Raw genomic sequence first — 17,437 nt, forward strand, 5'->3', positions numbered from 1 at the left:
TGAGCGTTTGCATCATTGTTTCCTCTTTTATAGGTCCTTGCTTGTGTTGTTTTCTACACTCTGATGTACTGCGCTTTGGATAAAAGCGTCTGTTGAGTGAATTGTAGAATTGCAGAATTTGGGTTGAACACATGTTTGTGGTTCAGTGAGGAGTGTCACATGCTTAAAAAAACAAAAGGTTTATTTCAGTTTTTCTGTCATTTTGCAGCAAATCAATGGGTGAAATGTAAGGCGAATCTCCAAAGGTTCCTACATATGTGGGATTTATGCACAAACTTAATAAGGTATTATGAAGTATAAATACAAATCTAAATGAGAAAATAACTGTTTGATGTTAAAGCCACTTAAAACTTTTTTCTCTGATTTGGTAAAAAATATTAATGTGATAATATCTGCTATCAGCCACTAATAAGAAACCCCCTTTCAGTTACCTGGATTCAAATACCACTCAAGCACTTCATTACATTAACATATATACTCATTCATCAGAGCAGGTAAAAGCAGGTAAAGTACCGTACTCTTTGTTATTTGATATTTCAAAAGAGCAAGTAAAATACCTTACGCATTGTTATATTACAAAAAACAACAACATTAATACCGCATGAGCACAGCACTAAGCAACATTTAGCAAAGTCACCGTGGCAAGAAAAAACTTCCTTTTAAGAGGCAGAAATCTTGAGCAAAACCAGACTAATGATGAACAGTCATCTGCTGAAACTGTGCCGTCACAAAGTTTCATCAGATGTAGCAGCAGGCCTTTCCCAACGATCCAGGAGATCAGTGACTTGCCCATAAACATAGTGGCCTTTAAAGCCACATGGATTGTGTCACAGCCATCATGGTGAGTCCATAAAAAACATTATGGACAGTTAAGTAACACACTTAATCACACAAATTACATGAATTAAATTATAAAACGCTATACACACACACATAATAAGTATATCCTGCTCAGTGTAAAGTATAAAAAAACATAAAATATACAATAAATACACGTTTAAAATTATCAGTTGCAGATACAAGACCTTACACAATAATATAATATAGGGACCATAAGTACAAACTGCATGATATAAGGAACAGTAGACAAAATCACACACAAAAACAGGTATAGGAGGGACAGTCCAAAACACAACCTAACAAGTAAAGACATTAATAAAGAACACAGAAATATGACTCAACAAGATAGTACACATGTGCAGTTTCCAACAGGATGTGTTTGCCCTGTTTGCAGTTGTGGTTTTATTGTTTCCTTTATGGCGAGTGCAGAAAACAGTTTATTTTCGATTACCAGAATTGATTTGCATTTCGAACTTGAAACTAACATGTCTACTCACATCAATGCACCAATGAAAGTCAAGGGTTAAATGTATTTACCAGCTTTGACTGGGGTTGTGATGATACTTCCTAGTTTTCTTACCTAACCTCGATGTCTGCGAGGGGTGGAAGATTACACTTGTCTTCCTGATTAAAGGTTGTAAAATCAACTGGGTAACATTTTGGTTTAACACGCCTTAAAAACAATGAGTAATATGTCTTGTCCTTACAACACATATCACTTTACACAACATTTGTTGCAACAATTTCACCGGTTTACATTCTTGAATATATTTTTAATTAAATTAAAAATAATATGTAAGATTTTACATTGTTAAATCTCTACTTTAACTTGAAGTACATCACACTTTTGAAAGTTTTTACCTTCACCAGCAAAAACAAAGATCCTGTGACAAAGTGAAAACAGACTCTTACGTGAGCATACCTTCTTTCCTAATTGGATAAAACATTGCCCGAGGGTTGTCGCTGATTCGTCAGAAACCTGAGAACTGTGTGGACCGGCCAATCGCGTTGCAGCGCGAGCCGGCTATATATGCAGCGATGTAAACAAAGGAGCTCACAGTTTGAACGGCAGCGACCCAGCCGAGGGTGATATCTACTGGATGTTCCTGACTCGACAAACGCGACCGGATCTGAGGCTCACTGTGGGGGGAAAGCCACTCTGAAGCGAATGAAGAAACAATTAATCTTTCACTTCACATACAGAGGACTTCTAACGAGAGGAAAAAAGAGTAAAAGAAGAAAATGGAGTATAAATTACGAAAAGCTGAACCCAAAGACGTGCCGGATATATTACGACTGGTGAAGGTAGGCCTGAACAGTCTCGTCACGACGTCGGGTCATTAATAACGTTCACTTAGCCGGTGATGAGCCGGCATTGGTTAGACTAGCCTACGTGTAATGGTGTTAAACTGGCCTTGGGGAACATTTCTGGGGGATGTCCGAGTGTGAGGCTACTGTCGTCGGTCTTTGTTTACGGGCACACGACTCACTTCCCTTTTCCATATATGGACAGTCTTAACGTTCAGCTTATGTTCTCACCCACACTGACCCTGATGATGCCGACCTGACCTAAACAAACACCACTAATAAACTGGAAAAAAATTTTTTATGATACTTTCATAATCAGTCATTTTAGTCCATCAAACATATTGGACAACTGTCTAAGAAAAGCTCACACTGAATGGTTAAGATTGTGTTCTTCACGTCCGTTACAATGACCCTATAGCGTATGAAGTTTGCTGAGAGATGATGATACTGTGTCAGATAACAAAACCTTTTAAAGGATTTAATTGCATAGTTTAGTGGCATATTTCACTAAACATTAAATGATTGACGATGAAATCTAAAGGAGGTTGATTGAAACAGAACAGATGGTCATTTCTCATGTGTGTATTTTTGACCTGGTTATCCAAAATTTTAATTTCATGATCAAAAATGTTCAGATTAACAATTCCAACAATTTAAACTATGGGTTGGATGTTTTTTCTTTACATCATCACGTTGACATTTTCTTCTGTCTTGTTCCAGGAACTTGCAAAATACGAGGAGATGGAGCATCAGGTGACACTGACTGAAAAAGGTGAGCCCTTTAATGACCTATAAATGCATCTATAACTACAAATTACTACTCTGTGTATCTAAAATAAAATGTATTTCCTTGCAGACCTCCTTGAAGATGGATTTGGTGAAACTCAGTTTTACCACTGCATCATCACTGAAGTCCAAGGAGAGGACAGCAGTGACGGTATGAACCATCTGTCTTCCTCTTTACACTCAGCTCTAAGCCACTAATTCCTCCCACAGCAACGTGATCAGGAGCACATGATACAAACCGGTTTAGCGAGTTCAACCAGATAAAAAGTGGTTACCTGAGAATTGACACAAATTACATGTTAGAAATGCAGCTCTGGTTCTTGACAGACGGTGTTGTTTTCTGTTTGGCTGGTTACGGAACTCTACAGTTTTATTTAAACATTGATTATTCTCAGCTTTACATGTATGATTCAAGCTTCAGCCATCTGTTAATACTGACAGTGTTTACCTAAAGGTTCTTGTATAGCTGAGCTTCCTGTAATTGAGTCAGAGGCCTTGCGGCAGCTGCTTCACTGCAGGTGTTCAGCCTCTGTGTCAACAGCTCTGATTCAAATCGAACATGTACATCCTGCCTGATATAGCAACAACAGTACACAGCTTTTGAGTCCATTTGAAAACCCTCTGTCCAGATTGAAAAAGAATTGCCTAGACTCATCGTGCTATTTTGTTTAAGTGTGGTTTTTGTTTTCACCTGAAAAAAAAACGTCTGTCTTAAGTACAATCATAGATAGGACCAGGCTTTGACCACTGTGGAAGTATGTACTGCAATTTCTATCAGTATGAGATGCATGAATAAATACACGTGTGTGTGTGTTAAAAAAAAGAAAAGCTAATGACATGTCTATGGATTACCTATGGAAAAAAAGCATGAGGCAATTTATCTAATGATGGCTACAGTTTGCTGTGAGACCACTGCTCCATTTAGAATAACACTGATGCTGAGAACAGAGCTGGAAATTAAACGTGGCATTGGGACATATTGATCCTCAACATAACAAATTATTAGCGTAACACGTGTATAGATTTTTATTTAGTGAGTTATAAAGACTCAACCTTTTTTTAAAATCCTAATCTCGTCTCTCCAGGCCTGAAGGTGGTGGGATTCGCCATGTACTACTTCACGTATGACCCCTGGGTCGGAAAACAGCTCTACCTAGAGGAATTCTACGTGATGCAGGAGTACAGGGGTAAATAAAAATCAGACCCAGAACAAGTTGTTTTTATCAGCTGCTGATTCTGTATTAATGAGATGTCTGTTTTTCTTTCTGTCTGTTCTCTTTTCAGGGCTCGGCATCGGTTCGGGGCTCCTGAGGCACCTCAGTAATGTGAGTATTTTTACTGAAGCTAAACGCCCAGCAGAGTGCAGAGTCGGTAGTAAATGTTCCTCTGATTCACAATTTGTTTACCTTTTCTTTTGTGGTTTATGTTAATTTTATTTAAAAAAAATCCCTACTCGCTAAAGTCGAGCAGTGGAAGTTGAGTGTTTGTGTAAGAAGTCCCTTTTTAAGTGAATTAAATATGCAAGTAGTCTTATATATGAAACTGTTTGTAACAAACTGCTGGACCAGCCACTTAAAAAAATGTTTTTGAGAAAATTAAAGAGCTTCTTCAGGCACTACTACACCACTGCCTTCAAGTGAATATTAGACAAAAAATGTGATGAGGGAGGGTTAAGAAATGAGAACCAACTAGGAAATGTAGGTATAATGTCTGTAAAATCTGCGCCTGGTTAAAAGCTTAAAGACGATTAAGTTATCTTTTGTCAGACACTTTGAGATGCTGGTTGTATGGACTTTCTTCAATGGAGAAATTAATGTATTTGAAAATTCTTCTCGTACTTTGTTCGAGTTGAGTATTTTGCTTTACTGTGGCAGCTTGATAACTGCTCCAGGGTTTTGAATTTTAAAATGGATTTCGGGTCAATTGTCCTTTCCACATTTGAACTGTGATCCAACTTGATAAGAGTTGAACATTTATGAATCAGTTTTAATGCGTCCCTTCTTTTCCTTTTTCTTTATTCAAAACTACACTCCTCTAGTAGATTTTGTGTTCATTATTTTCAACAACGTGTGCATACTCAGCAAAGGTCGAACAACACTCTACTTACTTTTTTTGAAAACAGACTGCTGGGGACTAAAAGTCAGTGCAAGTGTTCTCTGCTGCTTCAACTGAGATGTCCCTTCCTGTCATTTTAACCTCCATATATAAACTCTCTCCCTGCGCTTTTCTTGTCTTCCAGCTGGCAATGAAGACACGCTGCACAGGCATGATGTTTGTGGTCGCGGAGAACAACGAGCCGTCTGTTCAGTTCTATAAGCGACGCGGCGCCGAGGATCTCTCTCAGGAGGAGGGCTGGAGGCTCTTCAGGTTCGACAAGAACAGCCTCGTCAAGATGGCCACTCCGGCAGAGGAGTGATGGAGGCCCGGCGAAGAACAGAGGAGGAGGGACCACGAGAGTCGGAGCAGGGAGTTGAACCTCTTTGTCTGATTCTTCTCCCAGTTCAGATAAGAAGTTCAGCTTTTTAAAAAGGGCAATTTTTCATTATATAATATATAAGTTCACAACCTAAGAATGCTTTCATTTATTAATGACATGTTGCTTAGAAACACTTAATTTTTTTGTGAATTTAAATGTATTAATCTGTTTATTATAGTGCTATAGAAGGGAAGCAAAAGTTTTATGTGACTTAAGTGTGCAGTAATAAAACTATTATCACACAACGTTGTCTCGTCCTTTCACTGGAGGTAAACACTGTAACTCAACGTGCCTTTATTGGAATTATGTTTGTGAAACTTTGCACACTGTTCCTGCTCAATTCATTTGACAGGTCCTGTGATAGATCTGTGTAATGTCTCCAAATGAAAAGCGGGTTTAGATAGAAGTGCTACATGTCGGCAATACAAATGTCACTTAAGCATCACAATGCTTATGCTAACCATTGTATTTCACTGATTTAAAAATGCCTCTAACAGGGCTTCAGAATGTCATTGAAAAGGTTTCATGAGGGATTCAAACATGGCTTTGTAAAGTCCTCATTCAGGCTTCTTTAAGGCTTCGTAACGGTTTTGTTAAGGCGTCATAGAGGCTTCATGAAGTCTTTGGTTTCTAGGAATGTTTTTATTTTTTCGATAGAGTAGAAGGCAGTTGGAACATGTGGTAGGGCCTTCACACAATTTCAATCTGCAGCAATATCAACAAATTGATCCAGCTGGGGCGCAGATGGCCTAGCAGTTAGGTCGCTCCCCATGTATGGAGGCTAAAGTGCTCCAAGTGTGCTGCCCGCGTTATAATCTAGCCTCTATCCACTGTCCTATTGAATAGAGGCAAAAAGTGAAACTTAAAAAGAAAAAAGCGATCCAACTGAGAGGCACTAAAGTAAACATAAAAGCTTTCAGTTGGTTGCTATTTCAAAGTAGCTGGAATAGCTGATTGATTTTGAATTTAATGATTGAACATAATGAATAAAATGCACTGTGTTTCAGGACTTCTGCATGTCTTCAATGCCAAACAGCATCGTGTGTCTTTCACATGTGGCTTGTCTCTGAGCTGTAAAATCTTCAGACGCTTTTGCAGCAGCTTTTTCACGGACCGATTTAGTCAAGTGAAACTGAAAAAGGAACAGAAACGCTCACGATGTTAGACTGTGACAATACTGTCACAAATGTAATAAACATAGGTTCATTAAACCTATTGTCTCCTGCTTTACATTTTATTTGTTTATAACTGAGAGAAGTGCCCACAATCTGCAGCAGGACTGAGTGATTTATGAGTGATTTATTCTATTTGCATATTTTTATTGACTTGTTTCAACTGTTAAAAAAAAAAAAAGTGACTTATTTACCTTCTTATTTTACGTCTTACTTCACTGATATATCTCATTATTCTGTATACTTTGCTTTTCTTTGTTAGTTACTCCTTTTATTTCCACATTTACTGCTCTTTCTTTGACAGTGTTTATCTTTACAGCACTCTTATGACTCCATATCAAAGTGATACATCAGGTCAGAGTTACATCACGTCTGTTTGTCTGCACACATGTTACATCAGCAGAAAACTCAAACAAACTAGAGGAGGAAAAAGGAAAACAGGAAATTAGATTAAGCAGGTATTTTAAGTACAAAGACAAAACTTCAGCGGCATTAAAGTTCACCTCTGCATGGTGTATAATGAGGAAGTGCTCTCCACCACATCAACAGGTCGATGAACTCGACACAATCAGTCTGAACGGTTTCCTGTCGCCTCAGATCAAACAACAAACAGCTGCTGACAGAACTGAGGGAAAAAATACAGACATTTTCAATGTAGTTTTTTAAGGTTTCTTAAGTCCATCCTGGCTTTAAAAGAATAGCTACCTAAGTAGTTTTATTTACTCAGGAGTTTATTTTAGATCGCGATCTCTTTCTGCATAAACAAGATCACAACAATGTGGATCACTCACACAAAATCCACACTGATAGTTACACTGATTAAAACATAACAGATGACAACACAAGCGTCTTTAAAGTCCTTCAGGAGAATGTGTGTGCACAGTGTAGAGGTGTATTTTATGAGAAACCAGGACTAGAGGTTAGGGTTGGCTACACAACAACAATGCACACAATTTTGCACTGCCAGCAAAGTATGACAAAATATTTTCAGAGGACTTCCAGGTAAATGTAAGGCTATCATTGAATCAACACCAGACATGACAACTATCAAAACAGAAACTATGAGAGTCACAGCACTCCCTCGGCTCCTCCTGTACAACAGTGGGTAATGAAGAGAGACACATTCCTACTGGGGTGAGACAGGTTTTTTTCCTGCAGTCGCCTTAATCGACACTTTATTCAGTTCAAAGATGGACTCTGACAATGAAATGAGAGCGGCAAACTCACAGCTGCACCCCAAACTCAGAAGATCTGAAGCTCAAAACAAGCCCTCAGTAGTCTTTGAAATGATTGCAGGACATACATACTACTAACATATTATGCTGCCATTGACCTTACCACACCAATGAAGTTAAACTTATTCCTGTATTTGTTTCGTGCTTATGCCACTCTGGAGATATGAGAAAACAACAGGAAATTACATGTTATAACAGGGAACTGGTGTAAATAAAATGTATGGATGTATGTCTCCTTAGGGCTTCCGTACAATATTACTTTCTCTTGTTACAGTAACTGTCCCTCAGAATGAACAGGATCATCATCCTCTGTCGTATGAATAATCACAAGTGTGTGTTGTTGTGTTTTTTGTTGAATAAGTGATGCAGAAAGGCGTCCTCTCACTCAGATGTCAGTTTTAATCATCAAGATCAAACTTAATAGTGCATTATTAGACATGGATAGTTTACACATTCTCATTAATAAGTACATCAATCTGGAGCACACACAGAACCTGGACCTTCATTGCAGCATAGTAAGATGATTAGCATCACACTGCAGCATGAACATATCATCTTGAGAGACAGAAGCAGACACATTATCTTGCGGCAGCTGTCTTTGTGTCGGGTTATTTTGCTGATAAAAATGGCACTTCATTTAAAAAGAAAAGGCTTAGAGGAAAAGTAAAATCTGTATATTATGCAGACAAAAATATTCTACAAATCTAAACAATAAATTAACTCTTACATGCCTTAAATTATCACATTTTATCCCTGTTCTATATTACAATTCAAGCTTCAAATAATAAAATAAAAACTGTTTTAACTCATGGTCTATTTACTGTTTGGTCCATAACAAGTCAGAAAATGATTCAAAAAGTCCATCCCAGTTCATCAGAGTGCTTTAAACAATCTGAAATCTAGAAACGTTAAGTTTATTCTATCACACAAGAGAAGTGTGAAGCATTTCTGCCAGACAAGTGATTCAGCTCTCACTCACTCACTGGATGGTTTTAATGTTCCACGTGTCTCTGTGGCAGTCCTTGGGATTATGTTGTGCAGCTTTTCAAAATAAAGCAACAGGATTTGCCGTTGGCAGGTTTGATGATATGGATGGTTTGATGCTAATACCACCAAAACTTGACACTGCCATATGTTTTTTTTCTTTTAGCAAATCAGAATCAAGAGAGCTGAGGTAAACAAAGGAGGAAGTGAGTGATTACAGAGAAGGAGCAGAGCTGAGGACTGTTTAAAGAAGCAGATTCAGAAAGCTGTCTCACTGGAACACGGACTAGGAAATAACTAAACCTGTTACAGGGAACAGGCGGCTGTATTGAGGAATGACTCAGAAGGAGAAAGAAGGATTTTCAAAAACATTCAATACACGTAAATCATTGTGTTTCTGGGATATATGACTTTTAAAGTCCTGTTTTGTGGATAAATGAAACCCTTCCTGTAAAGGTGTGAGTGTGTGTCACTGGAAGGTGAACGTCTCTGTGTGTGTTCTTGTCTTCTCAGCTGCTCGTGTCGTTGCTCTCTGATCGCTCTTTCTTCTAAAAAAAAGAAAAGAAAAGACAAACAGCACATTAACAAAACTATTAACGTTAGATTCACACAGAGATAACAACCCCATTTCCTAAAAAGATGGGACGTTTTGTCAGATATAACCCCATATTCAACTCAAATAGCAGAAAGAAAACTTATTAAATGTTGAGGGTGAGAGATTTTCCTGGTGATGCATTAATGAAATTAGAAATGGGAATAACATTTTCCAATTTTTTTTTTTTTAGTTTCATCATTTGATGTTTTTGTGACATTATGAATTTGATTCAGGGTTCTGATGTTTTGAAAATCATTACATTTTGTTCCATTGATTCAACACAGAACATTTGAAACAACATCCCAACTATTTTGAAATGTGTTTGTATATCCATAATTTAAAAAATATTCTATATTAAAGTCATGTCATATAAGTGTAGAAAGTAATAAGCTGTGAGCAGAAACATCACCTTCTTCTTCCCAAAAGGTGGATCTTTCCAAAGAGTCTCTACACTTGCTCGGCCCTGCTGAGCCCAGCTGTACGCCGAATCCCGACTCAGCTGAACGAAACAAAACAAACACTTCAGTCGAGCACAAACATCCATACCACATCAGTTAGCAGCTCATAGAAATGCTTTGAATTGCAAATAAGAAGCTCAACGTCTCCCTTTATCTCCTCAGCATGTGTTTTGATATCTGCGCCCCGCCCTGCTCAACCGTCTCATCTCTGAATGTGCTGTGAGCTCAAGTGTGATCAGTCCGGGTGCGTCTCTGATTAGCCCTTTTCTCACATGCTCGCCTCTCATTATCGAGATCATTATAAGGACATTCAGGCCCTCATTTTTCAGGAACATTACCTTTCACACATGCACCGCCCAGTGAGAGATTATCATGTGTGGGGAGGGCGTGCAGAAGGAGGAGGGGGAGTCCTCTGCAATGGTGACTGTATCGTATTTATAATCACTACAGAAGGAGGATCAGGGGTTGAAATTACAGGGAAACCCACAATACAATACGTGATACATGGCCCATGCCATTGAAAATCCAGATACAGCGATTCTGAAATTATTAATTAATTGCAAAACAATCATAGCGCGACACATAACGATATCTGATAACCTGAAGAATACGACACTGAGTTTAAATGGTAAAGATCTGTCAACTTCTCCTCTGGCCAATTAACTCCCGTTCACATTACCCTCACTGATGTCATAAGAACCACTGCGAGGAGTCATGAAGTTGGGGCGTGGAGAGTCAAACTGATAGGAAAATCTGTTTGATGCCGTCTTTTCTACAGTAAATAATGACATTCATCAGCTTGTTGATAATTGTATGTCACGAGGCAGGCTGAGGAGATATTGCTGATATTTGATCCACCTCTAAAAAGAATGTTTCTGCAAGACAAACACAACTATGGAACAACGCTGCTTAACTGGGAATGACATCATCACTAAATTCTTTCACTTGAGGTCAATTTTCCTGAATATTTCCTGCTGCGTTCACACATCAGCTCACCGCCCATCTCTTGAGGACATTTTTACAAGATGCTTGGCAGGAAAAGTGTTGCTTTTTGAGTTCATACATGCAGCTCATCCTAAACTTTCTGCTAACTTTTGGAGTTGTGTGCGTGTGTGAAAGCTGTGTCTTTCTGTTTCTCTATGTTTGGGCTTTCTTGGTGGAAATGAAGTGTGTTAAGTTTCAGCGGAAATTAGAAACAAAATTCACAGCCAGGACTTCCTTCAGGAAAAGCACGACCCTTTCCTCAAGGGAAACGAGTCATAGATCAAAAAGCCTGATACGACACTCCCTAATACATGAGAGCTGACTGGAAAGTTTTAATCTACGTGATGGCCCACACTAAGTCGACGGGGTCAGGGTGTGATTTTCCACTTTCCTGTTGAATAAACTCTCTGAGAATTAACTCTCTGGTTCACCTGTTCCTGTTTTTATTCCCTGCAGCTTTCACACCCTCAGTAAAAACAGCCAGACTGATGTGTTAAAACAAGTGTGAAACAAAGACATGTAGTCATTTCTTAGCCCGCAGCAGATCGTTCAAATCTGCAGGTATTTCTGCTTCTTCTGGTCATCTTCTTTTAAGTGAATTTTCATTGTTTACATCCAGTAAATCTAATCGCAAGTCTAAATCCTTCATCCCTTCTGTGATGAGATAATTAGATGCTCCTCCGGTTTAGTTTTCCTTTAGCAGCTTTTAATCTTTTTATTAAGAGAGATCCTTCAAATTATTTATCCAGTTTGTTTATTTTTTAGTCATCTTAACATCATATTTTTGTCTGTTATGTACAAGCTGTTTCAAACTGACGACTTCTGGAGGTAGAAATAAAGTAGTTTGATTTGAAAAAAATACTGAAAACAAATTAATTTCACCATAAAATAAAGGAAAGCAGGCCTATGACAATGATCCTGCTTTGACTGCAGTTTCATGAGTTTCTTGTTGTACAGGGAGGAGCATTAAATAAAGAGGTGACATCAGAGTGAAACATCTGCTCTCTCTGCTGTTAAAACCACTGATGACTTGTTAACGAGTCAGCTTAAAAGGCCTGAGAACTGTTGCACTTTCTTGGCGTGAAAACCGCCTTTTCTTCACTGAAACCTTTTCATATGGAAAAAATAGTATGACGTGAAATACTTAAGTTACAAAGTGTCAATAGTTATACAAAATGTTGGCAAATGACAAACTAAACATCAGTCAGTAAAAATGTTTTAAACGTCGAGTAAACCAGACTTTTAGCTTTTGAAAATCAAGCAACTTAGATCATTTTTTCGCAGCCTGTGACATTGTAATATCATTCTCTCTCACGACAGTGTGCTCAGATGCCCATTCCAGCCAGAAAGCTCATGTTCACGCTCACCATGATGATCGTTGGTTAGAGACCTGATTTAGTCCAGTTGAAGCAAGATTGCCTCCCTCCCCAGTCCCCCGCTGGCCTGCACTCACACTGCTCCAGGCCTCTTGTTCATACATCATAATACAACACTTTGTTTCCAAGTAGCACAGTCTCAGAGTCCCCACAATGAAGAACACTTTATTGACTTTGTGGCTTTTCAGAATCATTTTGTTCAGGACTAACACTTCTGGATTTCTCGATTGTGCAAGGCAACATTTTTTCAGTTATGCTACATTACAACACGTCCAAGTTGTGTAACTGTGCAACTGTGGTGGTGCAACTCTTCCAACCGTGCCAGGGCCAAGGAAGTGTACCATGCTAGAGCATGGTACGGTGCACTCACACTGGTCAAACTAAATGGGCTTCAGGGTCAAACGTGCTTGGGCATAGTACAGATTGCCTAGTGTAAGTGGAATGTTTAGACTTTATTTCAGAGAACTCACCTTAAATAAGGACGCAGCTTGTTGAGGGTAAAACATGGAGGCACTCAGAGCCATCAGGCCCACAGGAAACACCAACCGCTTCACCTTAGAGCCTGAGAGAGAGAGAGAGGAGAAACGAGCTGAAATCTAAGGAGCTGCTGGAAGAAAACACACAACCATCTTCATGGGTTGAAGAAAACAGAAAATCATGACTCCTTATGATCAAAAAATAACTTTTCTTCATTACTTTTTAAGAGCAAATGAAACAATTTTAGAACTACAGTTTCCATAAATATGGAGGCTTGATGCCAACAGGAAATGTATTTGATGATAATTTTACACAAAGAAAGTTGGAAGTCAAACTGATTCAAGGGTTTAAACTCTTTCTCTTAACAACTGACTTCTTCTTGTAAATCTCTTTTCAGGTGGTGTGAGAGAGGAACATATTGTCGTACCGCTCTCTTCTTATCATCCACCTGTTTGCTGGACCTGAAATGTCTCTATGAAGGTATGCAGGTCAGTGTGTGTGTTTATGTTTGAGTTCATGCGTACGCAGATTACCTTTGGCCAAATAGAGTCCCAGGAAGCCAGAGAAGCCTACCACAGCTACACTGGGGTAAAGATCAGGAGGAGGGTCACTGAGGAACTGGTACACATCTGCAAAAACAAAAGGTGGGGAAAATGGAAAGTAATAGTCACAGTAAATGTTTTTTATAATAAAGGTATGTAATGAGACAGTTTGTTACCCATCTGCATTCATTTTAAACACTATGGAATAACTCCTGCTGCTGTTATAAGAGCTACATAAATAAAGTGACATGACTCATTGTCCTTTTTTTAAAAGAGGAAATCTATCAGCAGAGACATAAACACAAAGGTACAGATCTCACACCAACATAAACCACAGGGCACTATTTCAGGAGCAGACTCAGGAACTCTGAGCACAATCCCACCCTCCAAGTTGATTTAAGTTCAGATGGGAGTTCGTTCAATCAGCTCTGAGTAGGTTTAGCCTATGCACAACAACTATGAAAAGCCCACATATCTACGTGGCTCCTTTCCAGCATGTCTTTCCCCACTGTCTCCCCGATTTCTGACAATATCCACTGTCCTTTCCACGGCAACTCTTGCAGAGGTCCTCGTACTTTACCCCTCTCAAACTAGAAACACTGCTGCAGCAGCAAAAGAGAGAGAAGTAGTGTGAGAGAAAACGGCTGCTATAGTCAAATGAGCGAGTTTGAATGAATTCTATCATTTTCATTGACTTTCTGAAATAGTGGCCCTGGAAACATTCAGACGCACACATAACATTAACTCAGCATGCTCTCATGATTATACCTACAGCTCATGCTGTGTTTGCTCACCTGTGACTGTCGTGATGGACGTGGTGATTGTGGGCTCCACAGTCCTGTACACTCGCTGAGGTTCAAAGATAATCAGCAAACACAGAGAAAGAGAGACAGAGGAGAAGTCAGTGTCATCTGATAACAGCCTTGATCTAGAAAAGATATGTTTTCTTAGCTGCAGAGCAAACCAATAATTACCCAATTTTCACACACAATAGATTACTGACAATTTCACATTTTTGTTTTTGCAAAGACACTCATAACCTGTACTTTGCAGCAGCAAAACAAAAGGTGTATTCTGACTGATCTAAAAATTGTACTGCACTGTACGGTTACTAGACAACAGAACATTGTTAACCTGTTTTACCAACAGACTTCATATAATATCAGTATGTTTACGCATCACTTACATCGACTTTCTCCATTGCAGCTTGTCCTGTTTGCTGCACAGAAAATAAAAAGTACAAGTAAGTTTATCTGTACAGCATTTTATCTTTCCTTCACCCAAAATTGAGTTCAATCACATTAAAGAACAATAAGAGTTATAGTATCTCTTGTACATGAAGAGCTGATATATTGTTGAAGGTCCAGGATATCTACTTTTTTTTTTTTTTTTTTTTTTTTTTTAATTATGATCTAAAGGAAGAGGGAAGGAGAACTAAACCAACAATGAACCCGGCTGATGTTGAACGAAATGTAACATCAAGGTTAAGTTGCATCAGAATACAGGCTCATTCTTTTTGTCATAATAAATGCAAAGTAATGTAAAAGAACAACGAGCATGGCTTGTGTGGATGGCTAAAGGAGACAGGCAACATCAGTTATGAACACACCTGACACTGGTCGGTGTACGGTTCTGCCCATTTCCTCAGTAATGAGACACTCTCCTGCAACTGTCCCGCATCAGGCTCCACGTACTTAGCCTCTACTTCAGGGCTGGTGTATAACGACGGCAGCTGGAATCACAAACACAGATGTTTAAACACCTAAGTTACTCTATGTTTCATGTTTCATTTTTTTTTTATTTGTTCCGTACATGTCAAAACACACAACAGAAAACGACAAAGAAAAATAAGCAATTCACACTTTATCCCATGTACGGAAAGGAGCAGGGAGAAGAATAATTCTTGTTTTGCCTTCCCCTTACTCAAAAAGCAAACAATAAATGTCTGGATGGTCTGTCCAATTACAGTCAATGAATGAATATCACGCCAACATAAAACAAATATGACAATTCAGTCTTTACTTCCTCAGAAAGTAGAAGGAAAACACACACAGAACACACAAACTGCCACTTTCGTACCGTCTGATAACTTTGTTCTTGTACATTTTCTTAAACTGAAATATCTGAACACAGCCCTTCAAGTCATTATTTCAAGAATTCCACAATTTAATTCCAATGACAGAAATACACTTCTGTTTTAAAGGTTGTCCTCGCAAACGGATGCTTAAAATGAAATGTTCTTCTATGCTCTTCATCTTCTGAGCTAAAAACAAACATCTTTTGTAAACTTTCTGGTAATACTTTGCTCTGAACATAACTACAAGTGTCTGTAACTCTTAAAAACAGCCCATTGGTGTGCTCTCTATAGTGAACTTTATGAATGATTCTCTCTTTTCTGTCAAATAAATAACGGATTAATGTTTTATAATGTATATTTAAAATAAATAACGGATTAATGTTTCATATTTCTTAATGTATATTTAAAATAAATAACGGATTCATGTTTCATATATCATAATGTATATTTAAAATAAATAACGGATTAATGTTTCATATTTCATAATGTATATTTAAAATAAATAACAGATTAATGTTTCATATTTCATAACGTATATTTAAAATAAATAACGGATTAATGTTTCATATTTCATAACGTATATTTAAAATAAATAACAGATTAATGTTTCATATTTCATAACGTATATCTAAAATAAATAACGGATTAATGTTTCATATTTCATAACGTATATTTAAAATAAATAACAGATTAATGTTTCATATTTCATAATGTATATTTAAAATAAATAACAGATTAATGTTTCATATTTCTTAATGTATATTTAAAATAAATAACGGATTAATGTTTCATATTTCTTAATGTATATTTAAAATAAATAACGGATTAATGTTTCATATTTCATAACGTATATTTAAAATAAATAACAGATTAATGTTTCATATTTCATAATGTATATTTAAAATAAATAACGGATTAATGTTTCATATTTCATAACGTATATTTAAAATAAATAACAGATTAATGTTTCATATTTCATAACGTATATCTAAAATAAATAACGGATTAATGTTTCATATTTCATAACGTATATTTAAAATAAATAACAGATTAATGTTTCATATTTCATAATGTATATTTAAAATAAATAACAGATTAATGTTTCATATTTCTTAATGTATATTTAAAATAAATAACGGATTAATGTTTCATATTTCTTAATGTATATTTAAAATAAATAACGGATTAATGTTTCATATTTCATAATGTATATTTAAAATAATGTTGAGGTGTCGAATTGTTCAATAAGTTAAATAACCCACCTCATCGAGGCTCAGGACAGGTGCTGAGCTCTTCTTCTCTCCCTCTCCTGCAGCAGCCAGAGTGGAGCCACACAGCAGACCCGTCACACCTGAGGCTGCGGAGAACAGCGACACCTGGCGGCACACCGGCAGAACACACACAAACACACACACACTGACGAGTGAGTTAACTATCAAAGCGCTCACTGTTACCTCAAACTATTACAAGGAATATGTAGGCACAACAAACTAATAGAGAAAGTAAACACTCATTCGAAAATATAGCTTAAATAAAAAGGTAAAAACAGCAAACGATTGACCTGTTAGCACCAGCTGCTAACGCGATGCTAAGGTTAGCTGTGTCTTAATTTAGCATAGTTTCACTTAATTTTATACTTTTAGCACAATAAGCCTATGATTTAAAGATTGCAGCTACTGCCGAAAAAAACATTTTTCTATTAAGGCGATAAAATATGACATTCATAGAGGATAGTTACCACTTTGACATATGACATTTCATCCAAAAGACGTTCGCTTTCGACGGTAAGTCGGAGGAGTGACGCACCAAAGTTGCGCATGCGCGGCTCACTTGGACAGGCAAACAACACAAGGCGTTGAGAAAGAGCAAACAGGACAAGAGGCTACTTACAGAAAGCAGGAACTGTGGAAAAGATGTGCATACTTATGGCTACCTAAATCTGTATTCCCTATTATATTTTATCTTGTATTGATCATCTAAATGTTATGGAAGCCCATTTCCGCCAGTAAAAAAAATAAAAATGTCTCATAATTTCAACTTTTTATCTCATAATTTTAACTTTTTATCTCATTATTATGACTTTATATCATAATTTCAACTTTTTATCTCATTATGACTTTATATCTC

The 17,437-nt window shown here is 37.5% G+C and overlaps 2 protein-coding genes across 2 annotated transcripts; one reads left to right on the forward strand and one right to left on the reverse strand.

Annotated features, from left to right (window-relative positions):
• Positions 1-1,885: 1,885 nt before the first annotated feature.
• Positions 1,886-5,655, forward strand: LOC109993112 (diamine acetyltransferase 1). Its single transcript, XM_065949100.1, has 6 exons — positions 1,886-2,145; positions 2,869-2,920; positions 3,005-3,085; positions 4,020-4,121; positions 4,219-4,259; positions 5,174-5,655. Exons 1-6 carry the CDS (start codon positions 2,083-2,085, stop codon positions 5,348-5,350), a joined length of 516 nt encoding a protein of 171 aa, XP_065805172.1. The 5' UTR covers positions 1,886-2,082; the 3' UTR covers positions 5,351-5,655.
• Positions 5,656-8,196: 2,541 nt separating this feature from the next.
• Positions 8,197-17,128, reverse strand: apoob (apolipoprotein O, b). The gene is made up of 9 exons (XM_020645960.3): positions 17,049-17,128; positions 16,573-16,686; positions 14,843-14,965; positions 14,420-14,452; positions 14,028-14,082; positions 13,225-13,320; positions 12,685-12,776; positions 9,806-9,895; positions 8,197-9,349 (listed from the first exon to the last, which is right to left on the reverse strand). The coding sequence occupies exons 1-9, from the start codon at positions 17,064-17,066 to the stop codon at positions 9,311-9,313; spliced, it is 660 nt and encodes a 219-aa protein (XP_020501616.3). The 5' UTR covers positions 17,067-17,128; the 3' UTR covers positions 8,197-9,310.
• Positions 17,129-17,437: the final 309 nt, after the last annotated feature.

The sequence above is a fragment of the Labrus bergylta genome, chromosome 20, assembly GCF_963930695.1.
Source record: "Labrus bergylta chromosome 20, fLabBer1.1, whole genome shotgun sequence".
Classification (NCBI taxonomy): domain Eukaryota; kingdom Metazoa; phylum Chordata; class Actinopteri; order Labriformes; family Labridae; genus Labrus; species Labrus bergylta.